This window comes from Pangasianodon hypophthalmus, chromosome 14 (assembly GCF_027358585.1).
Source record: "Pangasianodon hypophthalmus isolate fPanHyp1 chromosome 14, fPanHyp1.pri, whole genome shotgun sequence".
Taxonomy (NCBI): Eukaryota; Metazoa; Chordata; class Actinopteri; order Siluriformes; family Pangasiidae; genus Pangasianodon; species Pangasianodon hypophthalmus.
In genome coordinates this window covers 17,006,338-17,030,383 of record NC_069723.1, presented here as the reverse complement: position 1 = coordinate 17,030,383, position 24,046 = coordinate 17,006,338, and the positions used below count along the sequence as shown (strand labels likewise).

The 24,046-nt window shown below is 36.8% G+C and overlaps 2 protein-coding genes across 2 annotated transcripts in view; both read right to left on the bottom strand.

Moving 5' to 3' along the window:
* The window catches only part of agmo (alkylglycerol monooxygenase), a 48,660-nt gene extending 46,042 nt beyond the window's left edge, over positions 1–2,618 (bottom strand). The window contains exon 1 of the mRNA XM_026934556.3: positions 2,272–2,618. Within this exon, the coding sequence (XP_026790357.3) occupies positions 2,272–2,403 (132 nt within the window). The 5' untranslated portion in view covers positions 2,404–2,618. The remainder of the gene's footprint in view (positions 1–2,271) is intronic.
* A 1,961-nt stretch (positions 2,619–4,579) lies between these two features.
* Positions 4,580–13,409, bottom strand: meox2a (mesenchyme homeobox 2a). The gene is made up of 3 exons (XM_026934717.3): positions 12,516–13,409; positions 7,576–7,748; positions 4,580–5,541 (listed from the first exon to the last, which is right to left on the bottom strand). Exons 1-3 carry the CDS (start codon positions 13,021–13,023, stop codon positions 5,323–5,325), a joined length of 900 nt encoding a protein of 299 aa, XP_026790518.3. The 5' UTR covers positions 13,024–13,409; the 3' UTR covers positions 4,580–5,322.
* Between the last annotated feature and the right edge of the window lie 10,637 nt (positions 13,410–24,046).

Genomic DNA, 24,046 nt, shown 5'->3' with positions numbered 1-24,046 from the left:
TGTAATCTGAAAGTGAAATACTTTCAGAATGTTTTCATATTTTCACACACCAGTCTCCTGCTATAGGTTCAGAAAAGAAATATAGACCTACTACAAAGACTAGAAGGAGGATAAAGTCCTTAATTTAACTCTTTCCTTCAGAAAATGGTGCAAATTGGTGCCAATTAATTCTTGGCCATTTTAGAAAATTCCACTCTTATATTGTTTTTTATGTAGCCTTTTTTTTTTACCACTAATGGTAAAGTAGTACATTAGTACTATACAATAGTACATATAGAAGACTGATATTTGTCTTTATTTTCTTGGCAACATGGCTATTTGAACCCTGCATACTTTATATCCGATGATTCAAGAGTGTCACGTTACCAGGTTATCATGTTATCATGTTATCATGTTATCATATCATGGTGCCGCCGTCTCATGCAACTCAACTATAAAAATCTACTGGAAAGCATTACGCAGCATTTAGATTCCAGGTTAGAGGGAACTGGCAGTATTTTAATTGATCTACCAATTAAATGGCCCCAAACAACTAAATAGCCAAAGAGCAAAAGGAGTAACACTCCTGTTTAAGATTTCTTGCAGATTCTATCATATCTGCTCTGCCATAATTTCCAGAAATTTAAAGCACTGGTCTTATAGAAGTAAGCAAAGTTCAGTGAGAGCTCACACTTTTATTAATGGTGTTAGGGTCAGTCAGATCTGCCGTGACTGCGACTACAATAAAATGCCTGAAACAGCCTGTAGGTGAAAGCTCACACATACACATTGCTATGTGAGTGAACACCTTGGAAATGGCCTGTGATCCACTTTCTCGGAAATTTCAACAGGTTCATTTCTCATAATACGTAGTGCAAACATTGTGCTATCCCAAGTGACTTTATTCAAATACCTGCAATTATGGAGAGCCCAGGTGTGGGGGAGTTACTGATTTTTCTCACCCAATTCACTATAAAGCTGCCCAAGCTGTAATTTGTCAAATGAATGCTAAAGCATAAGCCAGTATAGAAGTTACAAATTATAAACAATTGCAGCCTAACATAATTTCAGCAAGCAGAAATTGGAGGGAAAGTAAAAACCCAGTCTGGCAAAACTGCTCCCTGAGTCATTTATGTAGCTTCCAGGTCTCTCAAGTCTTTTAGGTCTTTCAGGCTTACTTCTGAAATGATGTCTAGGTTGATTTTTTTTGTTACTTATGCATAGTTTATACCTACATTTTTCTACCAAATTCAATTTCTCCAACAGACCTCCATTAGACCAGATATTATTTGGGTGGTGGACCATTCTCAGCACAGCAGAAACACTGATATAACAGTGACCTCTTTGCGTCTGTGAGTGGTGCTGGTACAAGTGAATCAAGCGCAGCAGCCTTGCAGGGCTTTTTAAGCAATGTGGACTGCATTTAGAGTTGGAGACTGAAGTTATGTCAATATTTGCTTGGGGAAAGTTACGTGTATTTAAAATCAGGTTACTCTGCTGCTTAAGTCGATTTTCTGGGTTCACCTTTCAGATTATGCAAATCACCTGCATGTAGTTAACACCTCTGAGGTTGCCAGATTTTCCGTGAGTAGACCAAGACAGGGTGTTTGAACTGCATCTAGGCCACCCCCTTTAAACACAAGCACTCTTTAAGCCTGAAGAAAAATCATTATTCTATAGCAGTGGTTCTAACATGGGGCCTTGGGACACCCAGGGGTCCATGAAGCACAGCCAGGGGGGTGTGTCTACTCATTTATTTATTCATTTATTCATTTATTCATTCATTCAGTAGTGGAAATCACAACCCATCTTTATCAAAGTTATATAATAATAAAAAGTTTTTATTGTGGCATCTCTAAATTGTCCGTAGTGTGTGAATGGGTGTGTGAGTGTGTGTGCGCAATTGTGCCCTGCGATAGGCTGGCACCCCGTCCAGGGTGTCCCCTGCCTTGGGCCCAAAGTTCCCTGGGATAGACTCCAGGCTCAGTAAATAGACAGATGGATGGAAGTTCTCAGTGTTACTAGCTGGTTTGCCTATAAATAATGTGGACCTAGTGTGTTCTGTGAGCGGAAGGTTCTCTAAAGAGAAGGCTCTGATAAAGAGATGGAATATTATTGCACACATTTAAATAATGAGTCTAATATTTGAATAGGTGGATTATGTTCATAATGGGAATTCATTTCCCAGTTAAAAGAGCTGCTGGCTATAGAAGGTTCGAGAAACAGGTGGAATAGTGCAGAAGGCGATGTGGTGCGTGTGCGCCAGTGTTGCAGCATGAAACCGGAACCTACCTGCTGAACATAACCCGGAACCTGCTCCACTTCCGCAAACGACGTCTCGTTGGGGGACATGAGGTAGAAGAGCATGCGGGTCCCCTGAGAGAAGGAGACAGCGGTGTCCTCCATGTCCTCCATCCGCGCCATGCTGTGTTTTCAGTGTGAGTGTCTGCGTGTGTGTGTGTGTGTGTGTGTGTGTATGAGACTCTTCACAAACACCGAGCTGACTTTTGTCCTCCGGGGTGAATGTTTGCAGTGGGACTCTGAGAGATAGGACAGGCTCAAATCCAGATATTTATCCAGATATTCAAGGACACACGGATCAGAAGTAACTCTGACACTGAACTCTGTATCTGAACTTCCGCTTCTTAAACGGTTTATATCGTGTTACACAAGAATTGCGCAACTCCAGACGACCTACACAAAGTGCATATGACAGGCTGGAAAACATAAATATAATAAATAAATAAATAAAAAGTATTATATCAATCACTGAATATTATTATTATTATTATTATTATTATTATTATTATTATTATTAATAATAATAATAATAATGTAGATTCAAAACCATTTGTATCAGATCCTCTTAACACCTTAGCACCTTTTCTAGTTGTGTTAAAATTGCTGTATATAAAATTAATTAACTTCTTAAACATCTCGAACTTATTATTGAGTGGAATAATTTTTTGGCTTAGAGCTATAACTAAATACTATATATCTATAACTATAATAACTTTAATAGTCATTGATATTCACTGATAATGATCTCCACTGTTATTGCATCAGTAGAAAAAAAAGAAAAAGAATAAATGCATGGACCTCTTGACTATCATCTGGTGGTCCTAAGAACCCACTTTGCCACGCTTCTAGAGCAAACAACCAACAACAGACCAAATATGAGCTCTACCATAAATATCGACAATCTCCAGGAGTCCGACTGAAATGACATGAGATTTTTCCTCATATCCAACCATTTTCTTTCTACCCTTTTAATTCTGGCTTTTTACACCTGATTTGTGTGATACATGCACACACACACACTTACACACACACACACACACACTTGATGCACAGAGTGTATGACATTGCTCAATTACATTCTAGAAAGACAGAAGAGACTTTAGAGAGTTATTAAATGAAAACAGATACATTTGACTCTGAAAATTGCAGTAATAAATCAGTCCATATTCTTATGTGCAGTATAGTCAGAATTCACAAATATCAGCACAGCATAACACCTATTATTTTACCCGCTCTAAGACACTGTGGTATAGTACAGAAATGTGATTAAATTAGGTTAAGTAAGTTAATTAATTACCTATTACGTCTAACGTAACATCTAAGAAAAAATAGAGAGCAGTATCAATTATTTTTCAACTGTGCTGTGAATTAAAATCAAGAACTTCTAGGCTATTCTGAGTCATTACCTCATCACTGGTCATGTCCTCAAGGTCACAAAAAGAATGCATATCCTGTTAAGGTGCCTTGTTCACGTCAGTAGGAACGCGTGGGAGGCAGAATCTCGGCACAGTTCGGAGAAGCATTAGGTGAGTAGGCCTGTTTTTTGGCTCAGACCATTTTTACAATATTACTTTTCCTGTTAAAGGAACGCTGCCTCAAAACAAAAAAGACTGGGTTCCAGGACTAAAATCATGTCATAAAGTACACAGTGTACCACAGCTCAAACCTCAATGATGCATTTAAATTTAACCAACATGCTGACACGTAGTTATACAGCCATGCAGTTTTAATCTTCACTGTTTGCATCACTGCAACCCTCCATGCAATACTTCCTTCACACTTTGCCTTTACTGTTTATTTTTCTCCTTCTTGTTAATTGAAACTAACCACCAAACATCCATGTGGTTCTTGTGGCTGACATGCTCAATCACATGTCCTGGTGGGCGAACCTGTGTTTAGATACTGTGATTTTCTTTACCAATTAAGATGCATGCTCACACTGTGGCGAGACAAGTTGGATCCCATAACAATATCTCAAATGTGCTTTTGTAATAGAATATGATCCATTTGCACACTTCCTTTTAGGCCTCTGGCAGAAGTCCTGACCCTGCCTAGAGGAGACATTGAATTTAGCATTCTCTCTGGTGCTAGTGCTCTGCTGCTTCCTCAATGATTTATTCATGTTAGCCATACTCTCTGTCCTGGCATACATTAGCCATGATGAGGCACAGACAGCATCACACAAAGCAGTCAAAATCCATTTGCAGCAAGTGTTAAAACTGCTTTTAACTTGCCAAAGATTCAGGAAAGCTCGCTCTTGATCATGTTTTATGCCCAGGTTGCAGACAAAACTACAGACTGAAAGAAAAGCCAGCAACATTTTTATTTATGATGAAAGTAGCAGACGTGAGATGGGTGGTAAGAAAATAGTCATACTGATATTTACACAAATTTAAAACTTAAAGTAAAGGGGGTTTTGCTTCTCCCACAAGTTGAGTTGAATCCTATTTTTGTATACATTGAGACTTTTAGAATATACAGTAGAAACAAATGAATGATGGTTTACAGTGCAAACCAAAGCATAGATCCACTTTGTAACACAAGGCACGTTTTATGGAATGTTCAACATTTTGACCAAATTAGAAATAACGTTGTAACACTGACAAGTCCCACATTCCTTTTTTAATTAAAACCTGTAGGCATGTAATGTATGTATACTTCCCAACTCCTACAATATTCCACTTGTAAACTGTGTTTAACTGTTAATTTACAGCAAGGCACTTTGTTGTTGTTGTTTTTATTGTAAAGCACATGCGCATATTTCACATAACCATAAGTCTGTTAAAACATGAGTCTTTTGTACATATGCGCATGTATTTTGAGCACTGTCATTCAGCTATCAGCTACCAAAAATCCTTATAGGGACATTCCCTCTAGTCCTCTAGGTCTTCCAGTTGTGATTTGTAATGCAGCCCTGGGGATTAAAGGTCCTGGACTGCTGACCCAATATGTGGCTCCTCTTCATAAATAGCAACTGTGATAGCACTAGGGTATGATAGGACCCCAGTTTCGCATCTCAGGGGCAAATCAGACATGCTCATATCATAATTGAGCATGCTCAGAGCTCTGATCGCTGTCATGGCTGTCCTCGTTAATCAATGAGTCTGCTCTGTGGTGGAGTCCGACGATGCCCGAAAACTCCGAAGGCAGCAAAGTCCCCTTTTTCACATGCACCAGTTCTTTCTCCCTCGCCACCGCCCCTTGCTGTCCACCCTTCACTCGCTTCCACTTCATCCGTCTGTTCTGAAACCACACTTTCACCTGGAGAGGGGAAAAAAACGGCTCTGAAAATATGCACCAGACTCAGTGAAATCTAGGAGCGAAGGTTGAACAGTGTGTTGTGTCATATGGTTTTCATTTTGGCATAGTACTGTACAAGCTATCTACACAACATCCATGACTCACCAACCACAAGTAAGCTAATAACACTTGGTCAGTGGACAGTTGCTTATTCAACATGGTCACATGAGTATGTGCTATTTATTTCTGCAGGTTGATATGCAAAATTTGCAAATGTAGTCTGTTAAAGCAATTTTAAATAAAGCAGTGAGACTAAAGATATTCCTAAAACCTGAAAATGATCTTTCTACCAGACGTCTAGATTTCGGCAGCGACTGGTGTAGTTCTAGAAATTTTGGCAAATATGGGCCAAATACAGAATATTTAGCAGACCAAGTTGGACATTATCTTTCTATGAGACAACGTAAGTCATGGCGATAGATGTTCATGGATGCCCCTGGTAGGTTGGGGCTCACTTGGTAAGATACTGCCATTACCCAAAATGGACTGTTTCCATATTAGCAATAATAAATTGTCAGAGTGCATCTGTTCAGTTGTATCAAATGCTTCCCTTATTTCCTTTCTTGACAAGTGGGGGCCATCATTTACATTTCCCAGAATGATGACTCAGCAGTTTCTTAAATGGCCACCAGTGTGTTAGGGAGGTTTCACTGGCCATGAGCGTTGGTGCCTGGGGGCCGGATCACACTGCGCTAAAATTTATTTTTGGTGGGTCATGATGTGGATGAAGTGAGTCATGTGATGTGGATGTCATCCTACTGCACAAATGTTGGTGTTCGCTCCTGGGCAGCAAATGCAGTGCTATTGATCATAATGGATTCCTCAGACAGTTTCCACAAACAAACCCAAATGAGTGCATTCAATATTGCTAATTACTGAGGGTTTTTTTTGTCTCTTTTAGGCAAATACTAAGGTAACAGACACAACAAACCTAACTGTTCTTCAGAATCAAACCTAGTCTTGGTAGTATCAGGGTTAATGGTGTGTGTATTCTGTGTGATAAATCTTGCCATATGATTTGCCACTTGTGGCCCTTGCTGTCAGCCGTGTACGACGACTGTTCTTAAAATACATCTGCGAGCTTTGCACTTTTGCTCACAGCATGGAGAGTTCTCCACGTCACTTCTGACAAGTTTGAGTACTTATTATGTCTTCTTAGTATCCTATCAGGCAGTCAGTTCTTCAAAAAATGTAATCTGAGTAAGCTAGGACACTAGCTGTTTACAAGTATATTTACAGACATTATGACATGTGCATGATATTATTACTACTTTTGCTGTTATTATTATGCAATTAGTAGCTTCAGCCTCGGTGGCTGCAGTAGAGTGATAATTGTCCAGAGATTTCGTGGCTTACTTCAGTAGTTGCCGGTTCACACAGGGATCACATAGCAAGAGGGGGTTTGCTTACTCCGTCGTGTGGCAAGGTTAATGTTATGCTGAGAGAATGTGACCCCAGAAAAGGTGCATAAATCTGAGTCTTCAGATGTCAAACCCTCACTATGCTATACAGCTATGCTATAGAGCCATTGAGGCTTGGAAAGATTTATTTTATTCACAAACGTTTGATAAGGAAGAATAATTGGGACTGGATTTAAATTGTAAATGTTTTGCAGAATGAAGCTATGACTGGTTAAATGATTCAGAACCATGATGTTTGATCCGATCTTTTTGGATATCTCAGTTTCTCTCACACCAATCAGAATGTCTCACGATATTTATTTGCCTACACAGATGGTCTTCCTACGCAGAACAATTTGGGAGCTTGTGCAGGAAGTGCCTAACTACACGAGCATATCCTTTGCCTGTCTCCATTTCTTCACTATAGCCTGATGAAGGGACTTTTCTGAAACATCTGGAATATGATAGTCCCCATGATAGTCTCTCTCCATAGCCACAGCAGCACAGAGGAGCACACGAACTGAATACTAAATTCAACACTTTACTTTTAGCTGTAATGCTGAATGTTCAGGCTGGAGGTTGCATGTTGTCATACCTGCCTTTCCGTCAGGTCCAAGTTTACCGCTATTTCATAACGCCTCAATCGGGTCAAATAGTTGTGATGGGCGAATTCTGCCTCAAGCTCCCGGATCTGTTCTTTAGTGAAGGCGGTCCGCTCCTTCCGGGGCTTGCTACTCGTGTCCGATTTGTAATTTCCATCTTGGGACTCTGGTGGGAAGCAAAAGAGAAGGAAAATATTTCCACTTGATATATAAAAAACAGAATTTCCAAATGATGCTAAATGACTATAGAGTTTCCACTTCCATATCACAAGACATTAATACCTTCTCAGAAACTGGTGTAAAAAGGGATTTCTGTGAGATTGTGGTTGACATAAAATGCCATCATTAATAAAAGTAGGGCAAACTCTGCTGTTTTTTATAGCACTGACGTTCTCAATGGTGATGTTTCATATTCTGGCTGGTGGACTTCTCACAATGTGTTCACTCCTAACAAAAGCCTTTTCCAACATGGAGTTCATTTGTCTTCCTCTTAATGAATTTGGGGGCCTTTAAAGTTTTAATATGGAATAAAAACAACTCTGGATAACGTGTAAAAATATGGGTCTTTAGTTTATTTACCTCAACATTTTACAGGCTTCTTTCCTATATGACTCACAAGCTATAATAAATTTCAGTTGTGTTAATGTCTCTGTCTTTCTCTCTTTCACTTTTTATTTTCTTGGCATGACATGACACTCTCCCATACGTATATGTGGAATTACCGTTTAAGCTGTAAGCTTCTTTATTATTTGGCTATTGGCTTAGTACTTATGACAAACATTGGACTGGAAAACTCAGAGCGAAAGACAAGAAGTCGTCCCAAGAAATTTTGACCTCTGATGTTTTTATACTGCAATGAAGAAATTCAGTTCTTGGTGTTTGTTTTATTGGTAGAAACAGAGAACTGTTTGCCCTTCTCATGACTAGATCTTGCGGTATGTTTTTAAGGCTATGCCTCAGTGGCAAATTGCACATCAAGGCAACAAAACCTCCGGTCTGTGCTAATCCAACTGGCAATCCTAAACCCAGCTGTAAATAGAGCCCACTTTAACGAGGCCCCATCCACAAGCCATGGGAACAACTCTGCTATTTCAACACACACATATTTCCAAAAGGAACTGATTTCAAATAGACACTATTTTGGGCTGAACAGCACTTCCTATTGTGTTTGGCTAGATGGTGAAAGTGTGCAATTTTTAAAAATATTAATAATAAATAAATAAGCTCATGAAGATTGGAGAAATATGCTTTTGTCCAATATACAATCTTTTGTTATTTAAATAATTTGCAGTATACAGTTTGTAGAAAAAGGTACAAATTAATTAGGTCAATTAGGATATTATATATATATATATATATAATACCCTAATTGACCTAATTAATTATATATATATATATATATATATATATATATATATATATATGTATATGAAATTGAACAAAATCCAACCACCTTTGTACATTTCTACTAATAAACAAACAAACAAACAAATAAATAAATAAGGTCACATGCTTCTTATAGTAGAAACTAATTAGACAGGCAAAGATCATGAAAAAAGAGTGCCAGAAGTGCACTTTACATTCTTACTACAATGATGATCATATCGGGTACGTTCTACTGTAGAACTACTGATTTCTTACACCATTTCCATTCTGCATGGCCCATTTCATCAGTCACATTTCTCTGTGACCTCTGTAAGTGTTCGGAGTGGTCTGTAATTTTAGCGGGCCTTCTCTGGCTGCTGGGCGTCTGGCTGCGTTTGGCTCTGATTGAGGCCTGGGGAAAGCCAGTTACTGTGGGCTAAACACAGCCATTGTGGAAGAAGAAAGACTAACATGTGAAGTTGTTTGCGAACACTGCCACAACTTAAAGCAACTTTTCCCCAGCTTTACGATACAGCGGCTACACCGCAGCAATTAGGCCTGCGCCTTAACTTTCATCTCACTTCAAAAACACAAGCAGTACTCGGGAAAAAAAAGCACAGTGTTTTTGCTGTGACAGTCTGCGTGTCTGCGGATGATTTCTGAAGTTCTCTGTACTACATTATTTAGAAATGAATTATCATTTACTTGTCATTAATTACATCACAAAGTGTCATTATTACTGAGACTGATTTCAGATACAAGACGCTAACTGAAAAAATGTGTCAAACAGTAATTTGTTTTCAGTTTTGTTTTGGTGTTGCATATGGTTTTAGTTGGCCAGCACTGAATTCCGTTTTGAAGAAGTAAAGATTTATTAAAGAAAATCTGACACTGTAGTGCGCATCCAGATGTCCCAGTGTGGAAATAGTTTATCTGGCCTAATAATATGCTGACATTGAGTACAAACTCGCTTGTACAAGCCTTAAATCATTTATTTTTTATTTATTCCCCAGCCATAGTGGATTATAATTACTTTTCAGCATGCAGGAAGCTATACATATTATATCCAAGACACGTTTTAGTTACTCCAGTTTATTCTTGTCTATAGTTAACAAATGAGAGTATGTAGACATAAGCACAAATAATATAAAGTAAAAAATATTCTTTTGTAAAACTTGTATAAAATATACAATACGTATATGAAAATCCCCAAAACTTGCAAAAATTTGTTGCTAAAATTGATGGGAATAAATAAAAGTCCATAATGGCAAAAAAAGTTTTAATCAATCACCTTATAATGAAAATCTGATTCTTTACTAAATCTCTAAAAATAAAAATACAGAGAGAGCGAAATAGTGTCCGTGCGTGTGTGTGTGTGTGTGTGTGTGAGAGAGAGAGAGAGAGAGAGAGAGAGAGAGAAGTTAAGGCCAAAATAAGAGGTTAGTAGTGTTACTGAGTGAAAGCGACAAGCCAACCATTACAGTTCCACAAGAAAAATATTGGATTTTGTTGTCTTTGGACTGCCTTAATGATCAAGTCACATATAGAAGATGAAACTCAGTCACAAATAATTAATGCAATATCTTAATTAATTTACAACACTTTTCTTCTGCTGTGGGTCAAATTATAACATTGTAACACCAATGACAATACTTCAGCATTTTCTAAGAGTTGAAAGTGAAGCATTACACAGTTCCGAGCACCTAAATTCAATGTGATCTTAATTAGGCTGCTGTCACATCCTTGAGTTGAACAGTATGTATTAGAAATGCAGTTCTGCTCCTAATCTACATTCTGTTCCCCAAAGTCCTATTAGAACCAGCAGAAAATCACAGTTGATAGTGTGAGCAGCTATTTGTCAAATATAATTCTATTGTACTTCATGCTGAAGTACAGGAGACCAACGAAGGTCATTTCGGAGGGGAAATCTCAATCAGTGCTCAAGTGGTGTCCTTCCACCTACAGCCAGTTTACGTCCAGCGTGACTAATTAAACCAACAGAGGTCCAGAAGAGCACTTGTTCCGTAAATGCAGAAGAGTTAGTCATTATATATAAATCCACAGGAAATTATTATGATTTAGATATGCAAATAAACATGTACAGTATACTGCATATATATATACACGCTCAGTTGATGGCGAGAAAATGACCTGCAATGTTTATTTTAGGAACATTAAGGAAATTGCCTGATATTGTCAACCGAAAAATCTATACACATCTATTTTATGCTTGAATTTCTATATGTATTTTAGATGGCATATTATAATTGACATTAAGCATAACGGGGTGGTAGATTCGTTTAAAAGAAAAGTCCCAGATTAAACACATACAGTGGTTTAAATCTTAAATTTTGTGTGTGTACAAATAGTGTTATTAATGTTATTTGACCCCAGAATGCATTTAATAGTGTTATTTAATAATGCATAAATGTTATTATGCTATTAATGTATATTAGCGCTGTATGTATAGATCAGACTCAGGTAAATAAGAATCACAATTTACTGTTTCTGAAAACACCTGCTGTTACATTTCATTCAATGTGGCTTTTGAGCTGGAAAGAAAAAATAAAAGCCCTAACTTCCTATTAATAAAATCGTAAATTAACTTCTCGATGCGAAATTGCTGATGAAATAAACAAATAAATAAATAAATAGTTGCTAAAATATTTTGGTTTATAATAATAATAATAATAATAATAATAATAATAATAATAACAAAATATGAGAAAACATGATGAACTTTATTTTTAAAGATGAACTTTTTGCTTAAGATAGTTTCTCTAAGCACTTTAAATATATTTTCTACTTCTCCCATTCTGACATCATAAAATTAAAACAAAGATCATGTAATTTAATCCAGATGAAGTCTACTCTCTCTCATCTCTCTATAGGTGCTGCTGTTCTCTCCTTTACAATCCTTGAAATGATTATTTTTTTTACAGTATGCCTAATTTTCTGCTCTCTAAAAAGTGCCGAGACGAAACAGATGGTGTGTAAAGTGAAACATACGAACAGTCGAATGCCCACACAGAGTTATAGTCTGGCCTTTGCTCCTGGCTCTAGTCAAAATAATTGCTTCTGTGCGTGTCAGCCAACACCTACAAAAGTCTCTCTCGCAAAAATACGGCTCCACATTTCCGAGCAGCAGGAGACTAATTTTCCAAAAACGCTACTACAAAACCCAGTCTGAATAATCCCACAGCCTGCTACAATGTGTTAATAGCCACTGAGTCATGAAGGGAAAGGCTGCCGATCCTGTGAGTTTCTTTTTATAATAAACATTTGAGTGTGTAAAAAGAAATTATATATATATATATATATATATATATATATATATGTGTGTCTGCATATATATATATATATATATATATATATATATATATATATATATATATGTATGTACAAAGTTCCCAAGAAGAATCTTTCAGTAAGATTTTTTTCATATAATAAAAAGCTTTAGCACTGCTGAGCATTTACAGTTATCTTGAGCGTTTCACATTCATTAAAATTAATATTTTAATATACACTAGGCTAAATGTTTTACAGTCTGACTTCTACAGTCTCTTACCTGAACTATCACTCCTTCGCTTTCCGTTCCTCTTCTCTGCCTCTGCTGGAGACAGCGTTTGACGCCCAAAGTCCCCACCAGGCAGACAAGAGACCCCCGAGGGCACGGCTCCACCAAGACTGGGTGTACTGGCACAGAGACTCGGGCCACCAGGTACCATATCTGAGGAGCCCGAGTCCGTCCCTGCCATTCCCAGGCCTAAGCGCACATTGCTATTTGACACACTGGACATTTGGGGTATGTGCCAGCTGCCTTGCTGTGGTTGGGGTGTTACAGGGTGATGTTGCTGGGTAATCGGGGGTCCACGCTGGTGCCCATGCCCTCCGAAGAGCCCATCCTCGCCTGGGTAACAGCTGACCACGCAGGAGGGAGAGGAGGACGAAGAAGAGGACGAGAGGTCAGGGTAGGCTGAAAGGTGCTCGGAGCGGCTGTGCAGGGCAAAGGCCGGGTGCAGGGCCTGCGGAGGAGCGTGGGGGCCGCGCAGGCAGCCGAACAGTGTGTGATCCATCGCAAGCAAAAAAATGAACCCTTCACTAAGTTTATCTCCGCACAACAAACACAACAAACGTCAAAAATTAATAAATCAATTCCCACTCCTTCATAAAAGATGTCCTGGAAAAAAAATCAAGAAGTATATGTACGTGTGTGCATGTGTGTGTGCATCTAAGCACGCCCATGTGTGTGTGATAATCCAGAGCGTGCGGCAAGCGCGAGCTGCCAGGCGGCGTTGAGTAAACAGCAGCAGCAGCTGAGCCGAGCAGGAGCAGGAGCTCAGATGACGGCCTGGAGGAGAGTGCAGAGGAGATGGGAGTGGTAGGAGCTTCCTGCCATTGCTCAGAGTTGGGGCTATGGGCTTTGGGCTATGGGCTGGGGCTTCCAGATGCACGCTGGGCGGGGAGCCCATGCAAGAGGGGGTGTTATAAATAGAGCTGTAATGTGAGAGGGAGGCTGGGTCAGAAAACCCACGCTGCCACTACTGACCACATCCACATGACAGACCCAGTATAATATACAGCGGGATAAATGTACAGCCACGGCTCAGGAAGCTCATCTCCAACCTTGTGATTTTGACCTGTAGTGCCCTCTCTTTGTCCTTGTTTTCTTTTGCTATTATTTAAGAACAGGGGATAAGCAGAGGAGGATGTGGAAGCCAGAAGAAAAGCATGAGTGTTACATTCAGTTTGGCGATATTCCCTACCCTCTTTCCTCACTGTAGGGATGATTTACACAGCAGGGGATCATTACTGGAGCCCTGCTGACTGTAAATATTCACCATAAAGAGACAGTTATTCAAGCAATCTACACCTCCGGTGATGACCGTGCCTGAATGCGTGGTTTCAGAAAAGAATAAAACAATTGGATTTTAACCAATTTTTTTACTTGTTCTGCTTTATTGCTGTATGCTTTGCTACTCTTTTCTACTATCTATATATTCATATATTCTACAGTATATGATTACTACTAGAGTCAATATCATATATCAGTCAAGAATCTTCCATTTTACACAAATGGGTTTTTTAGAAGTACAGATTGCTGATTAAAATATTCAACCATCAAAAGATTCATTTAGAGATACAGATCAGAAATCTGTGAATCAGTCTGTGAATCAGTTTGAAGTCATGGTAACAGAGCGTGAATTATACACTGGCATTTTTTCCCCATGTGTGATTGAACAGGCATTATACAACATTGTTTGATTCAAATTTCAGGAATAAGCTAGCTAGTCTAAAAAAAATGTTAGTTAGTTTTTGTCCATAGTACTTTTCCCTTAATGATGAATACATGTGTAATAAAGGAGTCAAGCTTAAGAAAGCATTAACAGTTAAGATATTCTGTGCGTGTTCAAAAGTTATGACTCAGCTGCAAAAACATATTTTAGTGCTGACTCTTATTCAGTATGTGTCATTTCAAGAGCCTTTATCCTCGTCATGATCACAGTGGATCCTGAGCCTGTCCCAGAAACACTGGGAATACACCCTGGATGGGACGGCAGGCCATCACAGGGCACTACACACACACACACACACACATACACACACACTTTCACACCTCAGAGCAATCTAACTAAGCTAATTTGCATACTGGCATGTTTTTTGAGAGGTGCAAGGAAACCAGAGAACCTGGAAGAAACCCACACACACACACACACACACACACACACACACACACACAGTAACCCAAGCTCAGGATTGAACAGGGAACCCTGGATCTAATGGACGGCAGAGCGACCTGCTGCGCCACCGAGCTTCCCATTCCTTTAACCTTCTGTCTTTTATTCCTTTGAAAGAGTTAGAATCTTAATTAGAGAAATCAGCCCAGACACAGCCTCGCTTCATTACCCTCACATAAAAGTCACATGTGAATGAATGAATCGCATGAAATTTACACGTGTTTTTTTTTACACACTTCACGTTATATTTCACACATTTTTCACAAGTTAAGTAGATGTGTTTTTATTTTCACATTTTCTAATTATTTTCACATATGATTCATTTCATTTCATAATCAATTAATTCATAAAAATCAATTAATCCTATGTTTTAATTTTAACATTTTTATTTATTTTTACACACAATTATTTAAATTGCACATGTTGATTTTTTACGTGGTTTCATTTTTCAGGTGTGATTTTCTCACACTGATAATTCACATGATCACATAATGTCCCTTGTTTACTTGAGTTGATGTGCATGAATTCAGGGCATGCTGTTGAAATGCACAAAATGTGCAGACAGATGACGGCATAGGCATACACTTCCACAGGAATTTCACATGTGAATAATCACGACTCACATGTGACTTTTAGACGCTTCACCTGCTGTTTTACACGTTTTTCACGTGTAGTGCATTTGTTTGTTTTTTTTAACACAAGGAATTTTCTTCACATGATTCATGTTTTAGTGTTAGTTTTAGTTTTTCTTCATGTGTTTTTATTTTTCATGTGACTTTCTCATATGATTTGTGTATTATTAACATTTTAAGTTTTCAAATGCAAGGCATGTGTTTTTATTTTTCTACAAGTGATTTTTTTCAATTCATCCTTTTTCAAATGTTAATTTTTCTACATGTCGGGCATGCTCTTTTATTTTTCACGTGTTCGAATATTACTGAGATGTGTTCACTTGAATTCATATGTGCTATAAATGTACTTTAACGCTTTTTTAATGTGATCACATATTACTCACATAATCACATGTGAAAAACATGTCTATGTGATGTAAGGGAAAAGCACCTGCAAGCATTCAAACATGACAACATGACACTGAAGTAAATCATGATAGAAATATTATACTCATAAACAGACTGCTCTAATTAGACCAGAAGAATATTCCCACATAAATAATAATCACAGTCTGTTCTGATAGTACACAGTGTATTCCCTATCGATAGTAACACCCGCGCGTGGGCGACTACAACACAGCGACTGAGCGTCTTTTCTGTTCATGAGAACGAGGAAATAAAATGCTGTATTTGGGGAAATGGCTTTAGCAGACGTTAAGGAGAGAGACACAATCCCAGGCTTCAGGGAGGGAGAAAAGAGAGAGGACAGAAGATCATCATTTAGTTTGCACCCTCGCTACAACGTGCCACGAAAACACAGCTGAGGTGAGTACACACAGAATTCTGCTTTAACTGTCGATTAATTATTGTGATTAGCTGGAATGGGAGACACTTGGTACATACACGGTTTGGTTTAATATGTGGAATTGCTCCCTCATGGCATGGCGTATGTGTTAAATGAGTACAGTCTGTGGGCCTGTTCCTATTCAGCACACAACCTTAATGTTCCCAGCATGCACTCTGTGTGTGACCTGCAGCTTAGGGTGCAAGAAGGTGAAAAGGGATAAAAATGAAAGAGTTACGTATATAAATTATGAAGGCCATATCCAAAAGAACTGTTGAATGCACTATGAGTTCACTGTGGAACAGTATGAATGCAGGCTAACAGAAATCAGCACACTGATATCCAAAAATCCTCATCTCTAGTCTGATTTTATTCAACAGCCAGCTACTGTTGAAGATTACAATGGCTAATAGGAGCTAAAATATGAAGATGTCTGGCAAAACTAGTGTTGCAGAAAGGACATTTTCCCTTTTCTGAAATGCTTTTTCCTGTAACAGCAATGACAAAGCTTCTCGGTTCTCTGTGGATTTCACATTTAAACTCTCACACCCACATCTGCTGGTCTTTAAGACTGAATAATAAAAAGCTGGATTAAAAAATATGCTTAAAAGAATAACAGGGCTGTGAAGAGGTTTTGCCACAGTTGTACAAAATGAAGTAAAATAAAATAGAATAAAATAAAATATTTAAAAAATGTATTTAATTAAGATGTGTAATTAAAGCCACTGGATTTTGTTAATTATTGATAAAATCAAGTAAATAATAATTCAAAGAATTATACTCCTCCTTTTTATTAAAAATCTCTTGGTATATATTAAAAAATTATATTATAATATATTATATATTAAAATCTCTTGGTATATATATATATATATATATATATATATATATATATATATATATATATACACATAGTACATAAAATTTTAAGGAAATGGTCCAAATGCTTTTGATTAATATTTAAAAAACATTGACTGCTGTATGTGACTTTTATGTTTAATCACTTCATTTTTACATGGCCCTTTTTATTTTTTAAAATGGATTTTTACTAATAATTTTTTTAAAATAATTAAATACTGACACGGCATATATAATATATTTCCTATATGTGTTAGGTTCTTGGTTAAGTCTGAGTATGTTACAGATGTTGGGTTTTGTAACAGGACAGCAATCTGTCAAGCGTGGTTCTCCCTCATCCATCTTAGTATTGCTGTATATATCTGACTTCCTAATTAGGAGCTGTGATCTTTCTTTAAAATGGGCGAGCTTTGACACAGGACAGGATATTCTCACTTGAATTTCTTTGAAATCTAAATTTCTTTCCTGCAGTTTAGTTTTAAGTCACTATTAGGGATTTGTAAAATTAGCTTTAGGTGTATATAATATATGACTTCATTTTTAACTTCGTAGAGACTCAGACTTCAGTTTCTCGTCTTTTGATTTTGAAAACTTCAACTGTTCTGTCTGAAACGATATCGGAATAGTTTGTAGTTAACAAAATGTTGCTGATATTTACAAAGCGTTTGCGGGTTTGTGTATGTACATTTGTCATTTCTACCTGAAGATTGACTCCAACATTAATCATCTAAAAAAGCTGTACCAAGAGATTAATAAAGAAACAGAGATTATATTTATATTTAATTCATGTAATTTTTTTCTGTTTATGTGTAAGTCTGTGGACATAAAGTAATACACGAGGAAGAGGTATATTAAATATAAATACTATTTTTTTTTTCCAGACTGTTTCTGGTATTTAATCTATGTAAAATAGAAGTTATAATATAGGATTATGATAGTATTTTAATAGAAGGTTATATTATAGTATTATATAATACCAAATGAAATAAAGGTATACAGCTTTTGATTCAGTTATTATTGTTAATATATTACATTCTGAAGTGGCTAAATGAAAATATCAAGACAGTCTTTGTAAACATTTTGCTGAATGTCTAGTGATGAATCGCTAGAGAGTAGTAGTACTTAAAACCTAATAGAGCAGTTTTAAGTACTCCAACAGCAAAGGATAATAATAATAATAATAATAATAATAATAATAATAATAATAATAATAATAATAAATACCCCAGTGAAAATATATAATATATTTATTTACATTGCTCATGAGAAGAAATCCTGGTGTGGCTGCCAAATTCTTTTAGTAATTCATGATTAATAATTTAATAATATAAGTTAAACTGTAATCAGCGTGAAATTGCGGAAATTTCTTTTCTAAGCACGTCACACACCCGGCAGCCCAGAGTCATCAACTATACCACACAAATGCTCCATTATAAAACCCAACAGTACCAGGCTCAGGTTCAGGTACTTGCCCATGCTGGCATTAAGCAGCTTCATAGTCTAGTCTTTATGTGGTCTGTCAAACAATACAGCTAACTCCAGTGCCCACAGGCAGCCATTACTCACGATACAGCAATAGGTAATTGCATCACCAGAGCCTTTTTTTTTTGCTTCCCTACCATACTGCTTTAATAAGGCCAATCAATTTGAAAAGTGGAGTCAACTTTTTTATGATTTAATGGCTTCCTTCTCTCTTTTGGTGCCTGTAGTCCCTTAGTGTACGTCCCCTGGATGTTGAGCGAGGGACATTCCTTCCAATAGCAGACTAATGGATTCTCAATGTGGAGGTAGAACTTCATCAGAAAATTCAATCTCACGACGTCTGTCTTCCTGCTGTCACCCTTTCAAACATACATTCATTCATGTGTCTGCCAGTTTTAGGCAAATAAATTTAAACTGATTACATATGATATTATTCTGCCTAAAGATATTGAATTTCCCCAATATTTTTATATTTTAAAGAGTCTGGAAGTAATTCATTTTTTTTATTTTCAGTAAGCATTAGCATCTTCATCCTGTCACTGGAAAAGAAGAAGAAGAAATAACCACATGAAAGATTTTTTATAATGCTAAAGGGCTCAGCTCACGTGTCATTATTATAATCATGCACTATGCACGGATTCCTACTGGTGTGTGTCCCATTCCAGACATTTAGAGGAAACTGTTTATTAAATCAGTACTTGAAATAGCAAACAAATTGCATAGCTTGTCTTTTCTGAAATCCGCAGGGCAATATGTGTGTCCGGTCAACCAACAATCTTTCACATTAATCAGTCACAATGGAGAATCAAATGCCACTTGCTGTCAGATCGTCACACTTATCTATAAGTAACAGTATGCTAATAATTTTTTTGGTTAAAAAAAAAACTTATCTCAAATTCATTTTGTTGTAGATACACATATAAAAGATGCTAACTCTCTACAACTTCATAGCTCAGTTCCTCATGTGCAGCACTGCAGATGAATCCAAAATGACTGAGAAAGCTGTATAATATTGAAACCTTAAAAACTGTGTTTGGAACTCTCAAGCTGGAAAAGTTATTAGCCATAAAAGACTCAAAATGCTAATACTAATATATATCGAAACGGTTTGACCTCCTACGACCTCAGAAGACTTATCTTGCACAGCTGATGATGTCTGAAACATCCTGTTTCTATGGAAACGTTGCATATACACTGAACTTTTACTACATCTACAATATAGTACAAGTCTGGTTTACATTACAGTGTATATGTGAATGGTAGAGTATGTCTTTTAACAGCACAGTATATGAAATAATATAATATTATAATATTGCAGTCTAATGTTCATTCAAAAGTAATTCCAGGTGTAGCCACTGAATAGTTTTCGTAATATATAAGTTAGTGGTGTAACGCAATTCCACTGTATCTGTATATGTATTCAGATATAAACCCAAAGTGGGTGTGGCCTAAACAAGAAAGGTTTACATTTTTTTATTTTTATTTATTTGATTTATTTAATTTTTTTTCAGATTTGTGCAGAATTGTTTTTTTTTTTAATCTCACTTGTGCAGTTATTATTTATGTTTGTACATGCACATGACATTTTCTAATGAATTTATTTGGAATAAACAAACTAGTAACCTAATTTAAACCACCTCGTCTCTGACCAGGTCAGTTACTAAGGATGAATGAATAAATGCTCTAAATGCTTTGCTGTTAGTGCATTGTAAGTACACTGACATCTTGCCTGTGAGAAAATAAAACCTTCTGTACATGTGAATTTTTTGTTGCATATCTCGGAGGATCCCAGTCCCAATGCACACCCTATTCTCAACCAGATCCCATGTGAACCTTCCTGGCAAGCATTCTAAAAAATGAATAGTGTGCTTCCTATTCCCCTATATTTCCTTAACACATTTGTTTACATCCCTAGTATATAGAAATCTTGCCTTAGTAATAAGCTACGATAGTATTAATCGACTAATATTATGAGTGCTTGCTTGCACACCACATAATTATACAGTCATTATCAGTGCTGCAGTAATGGTCAGTTTGGTCAAGGTGGAAGAGAACAGCTCGATTTTCTCCACATTAAGTTAAATGCCACTGAGCGTGCACAATTTGTTTCAAGACTACGAATGCACCATCTTTAAGAAAAAAGACACAATGTTTGTATATTTTAATAAAGTTGCAATTAAATTAGTTCCACTCACTTGTAATCTAGCATTAACTCTAAAATGTATGTTATTGTGTCTAAATCTGTTTTACGAAGGTAATATTTGAACGACAGGATCTATGAGATGTAATATACATGTCAACAGATTATAGTGTAATACAGTAGCACTCTATATGCATCTGGCATGGGAAATAAAAATAAGCTCCATCAAATGAAAGTGTAATGGCTTGTGAGGAATGAGCCAAGCTAAAATGGTTAGTTTCGCCCTGTGCGCTGTCAGTCAAATTTAGATGCAACCCAACAGAACTCAATGACCCCTGCATTTTTCACTGGCTGGGGTCACGCACACACTCACACAGTCACACACTCACACACTCACTTTGCTCAAGGGAGCGTTTTACACCGGCCTTTCCCTCTCTTACAGTGGGAAGCAAGACTCTGGAGCATTTCCCTACTCGGCTCCACAACAATCCCATCAGCCCCTAATCAGGCCTGGACCAGTTAAGCAGCTCCATCCTCAGCCAACCTCCATCCACATGCTCAGGTTATGACGTAGCCGCAGGACAATGGAAGGATATCGAAATGCGTTGGTGTCTCCATGAAAGTCCCCACAATCGTCTGCCAGCTTTGGCCATGAGGTGAATAGAGAATGCTGGAAGGGTTAAGAGTGTGTTGGCTCATTGGCTTCAGTTTCTCATACAGGGCCTTGTGTAAGTATTCACACCCCCTCCCTCCCCAGAACTTTTCCTTGTTTTATAACATTGCCACCTGGAAATGAAATGGACTTAATTGGAATTATATGTCATGAATCTACACAGAATAGCCTGTAATTTGTGGTGGGAGAAAAATCAATATTGTTTAATAAGTTTTTAATAAATGTGTTGCGTAAATATTCACCCATGTTGATGTGAAACACCTTAATTCATTGCCATCAGAAGTCACATAATTAGTTGAATGGAGACTACCTGTGCTATAGTGTCACATGATCTCAATATAAATACACCTGTTTTGGGAAGCTCTCTGAGTTTATTTGAGAACATAACTAAACAACCAGCATCATGAAAAGCCAAGGAGCTATAAAAAAACAAATCTAGTTTCAACAAATCCAAAGTTCCAAGTATCATTTAAGATTTGGTTGTAAGAAATATCCCAAACCTTGTACAATCCCATGGAGCACCATTAAATCTATTATTAAATATGGAAATAATATGGCACAACCACAACTCTGCATAATGGAGGACATCCAGAAATATTGTAGGTAAGGAAGGCATTAGTTAGAGAAGCAACCAGGATCCCCCTTTCAATATTATGGGCTATTTTGTGTAGATTTATGACCGCATTGAAAATCTGAGATTTTTTTTTTTCATTTAAAATTGGAAATAAACAGAAAGTATTAGAATTTATAAAAATGTACAGCAAAGTCAGGAAATGTTATGATATTCATTATGTTATGATATTCAATATCATGAATATATAATATTCAAGATTCTGCACTATTTCTAGGTCACTGTTTAAATTTAAGCACATTTGTCATATCGATCATGTTAACTCCTTTGTACAAAAGGAACTCGATGATTTTCCTTGAGTTTTATTCCTTCCAGTTAAGCACGTGTTCAGATGACACTCTGATGGAGTTGATCTAACATGGGTCATTGGGTTTTACACAAACTTGTGAAAGCCATGCCAGCTCGAGTGTACACTGTCACTAAATCGAAAACAGGATGTACTGAATACTAGGAAATTCTGAAATTTATGTAAATATTTCTGAGATACTACTTTTCACCTAGGTTTTTGGTGATAATATAATTTGTAATTAAAACTTTTGTATTCGTTTATAAATGAATGCACAGTAGAAGCATTTTCACTACTAAAAATGTGAATACTTATGCAAGCCAGTGTGCATTCATTTGGAGTAGAACAAGTTCTGGGTGTGTGCGTGTGCATGTACATGTGTGTGTGTTTGTGTGTGTGTGAGAGAGAGAGAGAGAGAGAGAGAGAAACTGAGAGTCTGTGAGAGGGAAGCTGTTCAAATTTAAATCATTCTACTGTACAAAATTATGCACCAGATTTTCATCTTGATTTCCCAAAAGTATCTGAACACAGCAGTTATCAGCCAGCGTGCAGTGATAAACATACTGTATATTAACAGTCTAATAGCAAAGATAATGTTAACATTATGTTGTACAGACCCTGACCAGTTCAATTGGTGAAAACAAATCACCTTCAATTCCCTACTGTGCCACATTTAGATTATTTCCAGACTCTGTTATAATGCCTATAATTGAGACTAATTGAATCTATTTAGCTTTGCTTTTACAATCAAACAGTATCTAAACTGATAGAAGCCAGGCTTGTTTAAGACTCTGTAATTATTAGCCTGTTATTACAGTTCGAAACAGACTCCTCTGCTAAATAGCTACTCCTTATAGACATCTCTAAATGTCATGATTCATGTTGGTTATATCAAAAAGTTTTTTTTTTAATCCAAATTGTCCCTTCAAGATATAGAATGTGGCCTATAGAGCTGAGTGTATTTGCTTTCCAATGATTTCCCAAGATGAAAAGAGGAAAATGTAACCCTATTTTGCAATTTATCCATAAAAATATATGTTGAAAAATGTATGTTGAAAAAAATATATGTTGAAAATATATGTTGAAAAAAAAAAAAGTGATTATATGCTGTAACAAGTCAACAATTCAAAACATAATGCAAAATAAAAGTAGATGCACGTGGACTCTAATTGTTTAACAGGTGACATGTAACTCATTCTAGAAGTTTGATGGTTTTCTGACAGGATTCAAACATGTTTTTCAGGAACAGGAGAAATGGACGTGTGTTTCTAACACGGATTGTGCTGAAGGAAAGAGCATGAGATACAAGACGCCTCAAATGGCTGCAAATGTGCAACTCCTGGTCACATGAGATTTTATGATACTGACATTGCAGTTGCTAACACTTTATTTATATGCTCTACACTAATATTATTTACTGCATTGCCTAACATTATACCATATTTTATGAATTGCATGTCAATAATTCCATGATTTGCTATTTATACCAACATTATTTATATACATGTTAAAAATAAAATGTGGATGAATCCTGCAACAAGACAACAATACAAAACATAATGTAAAATCATTTAAAAAAAATATAAATATAAAAATGTGGCTTGGAAATATAATAAAACTATTTTTTAAAAATTCTTAAAAGGCAAGATTTAGGCAAGATTTGTAAAAATTTGTCAAGATTGGATTTCTGGTGGTTAAATAGGTGGAGTTGAATAAGACTTTAATGACTTTTTTTATTCATTGAGCCCAACCCAACTCCTACTCGTGTATACAAAGAATCAAAACCTATGGTGGTCAGAGTTAGCATGCTAACTACAGTTAGTAATAGCAAGGACT

Bases quoted from the DNA above. Each gene is read 5' to 3' on its own strand.
- meox2a (XM_026934717.3), bottom strand. From the start codon at position 13,023: ATGGATCACACACTGTTCGGCTGCCTGCGCGGCCCCCACGCTCCTCCG. The intron at 7,749-12,515 runs GTAAGAGACTGT...GCTTCCCACCAG, and splicing joins GCGAAGGAGTGATAGTTCAG to AGTCCCAAGATGGAAATTAC. The intron at 5,542-7,575 runs GTATGACAACAT...TCCCCTCTCCAG, and splicing joins TGGACCTGACGGAAAGGCAG to GTGAAAGTGTGGTTTCAGAA.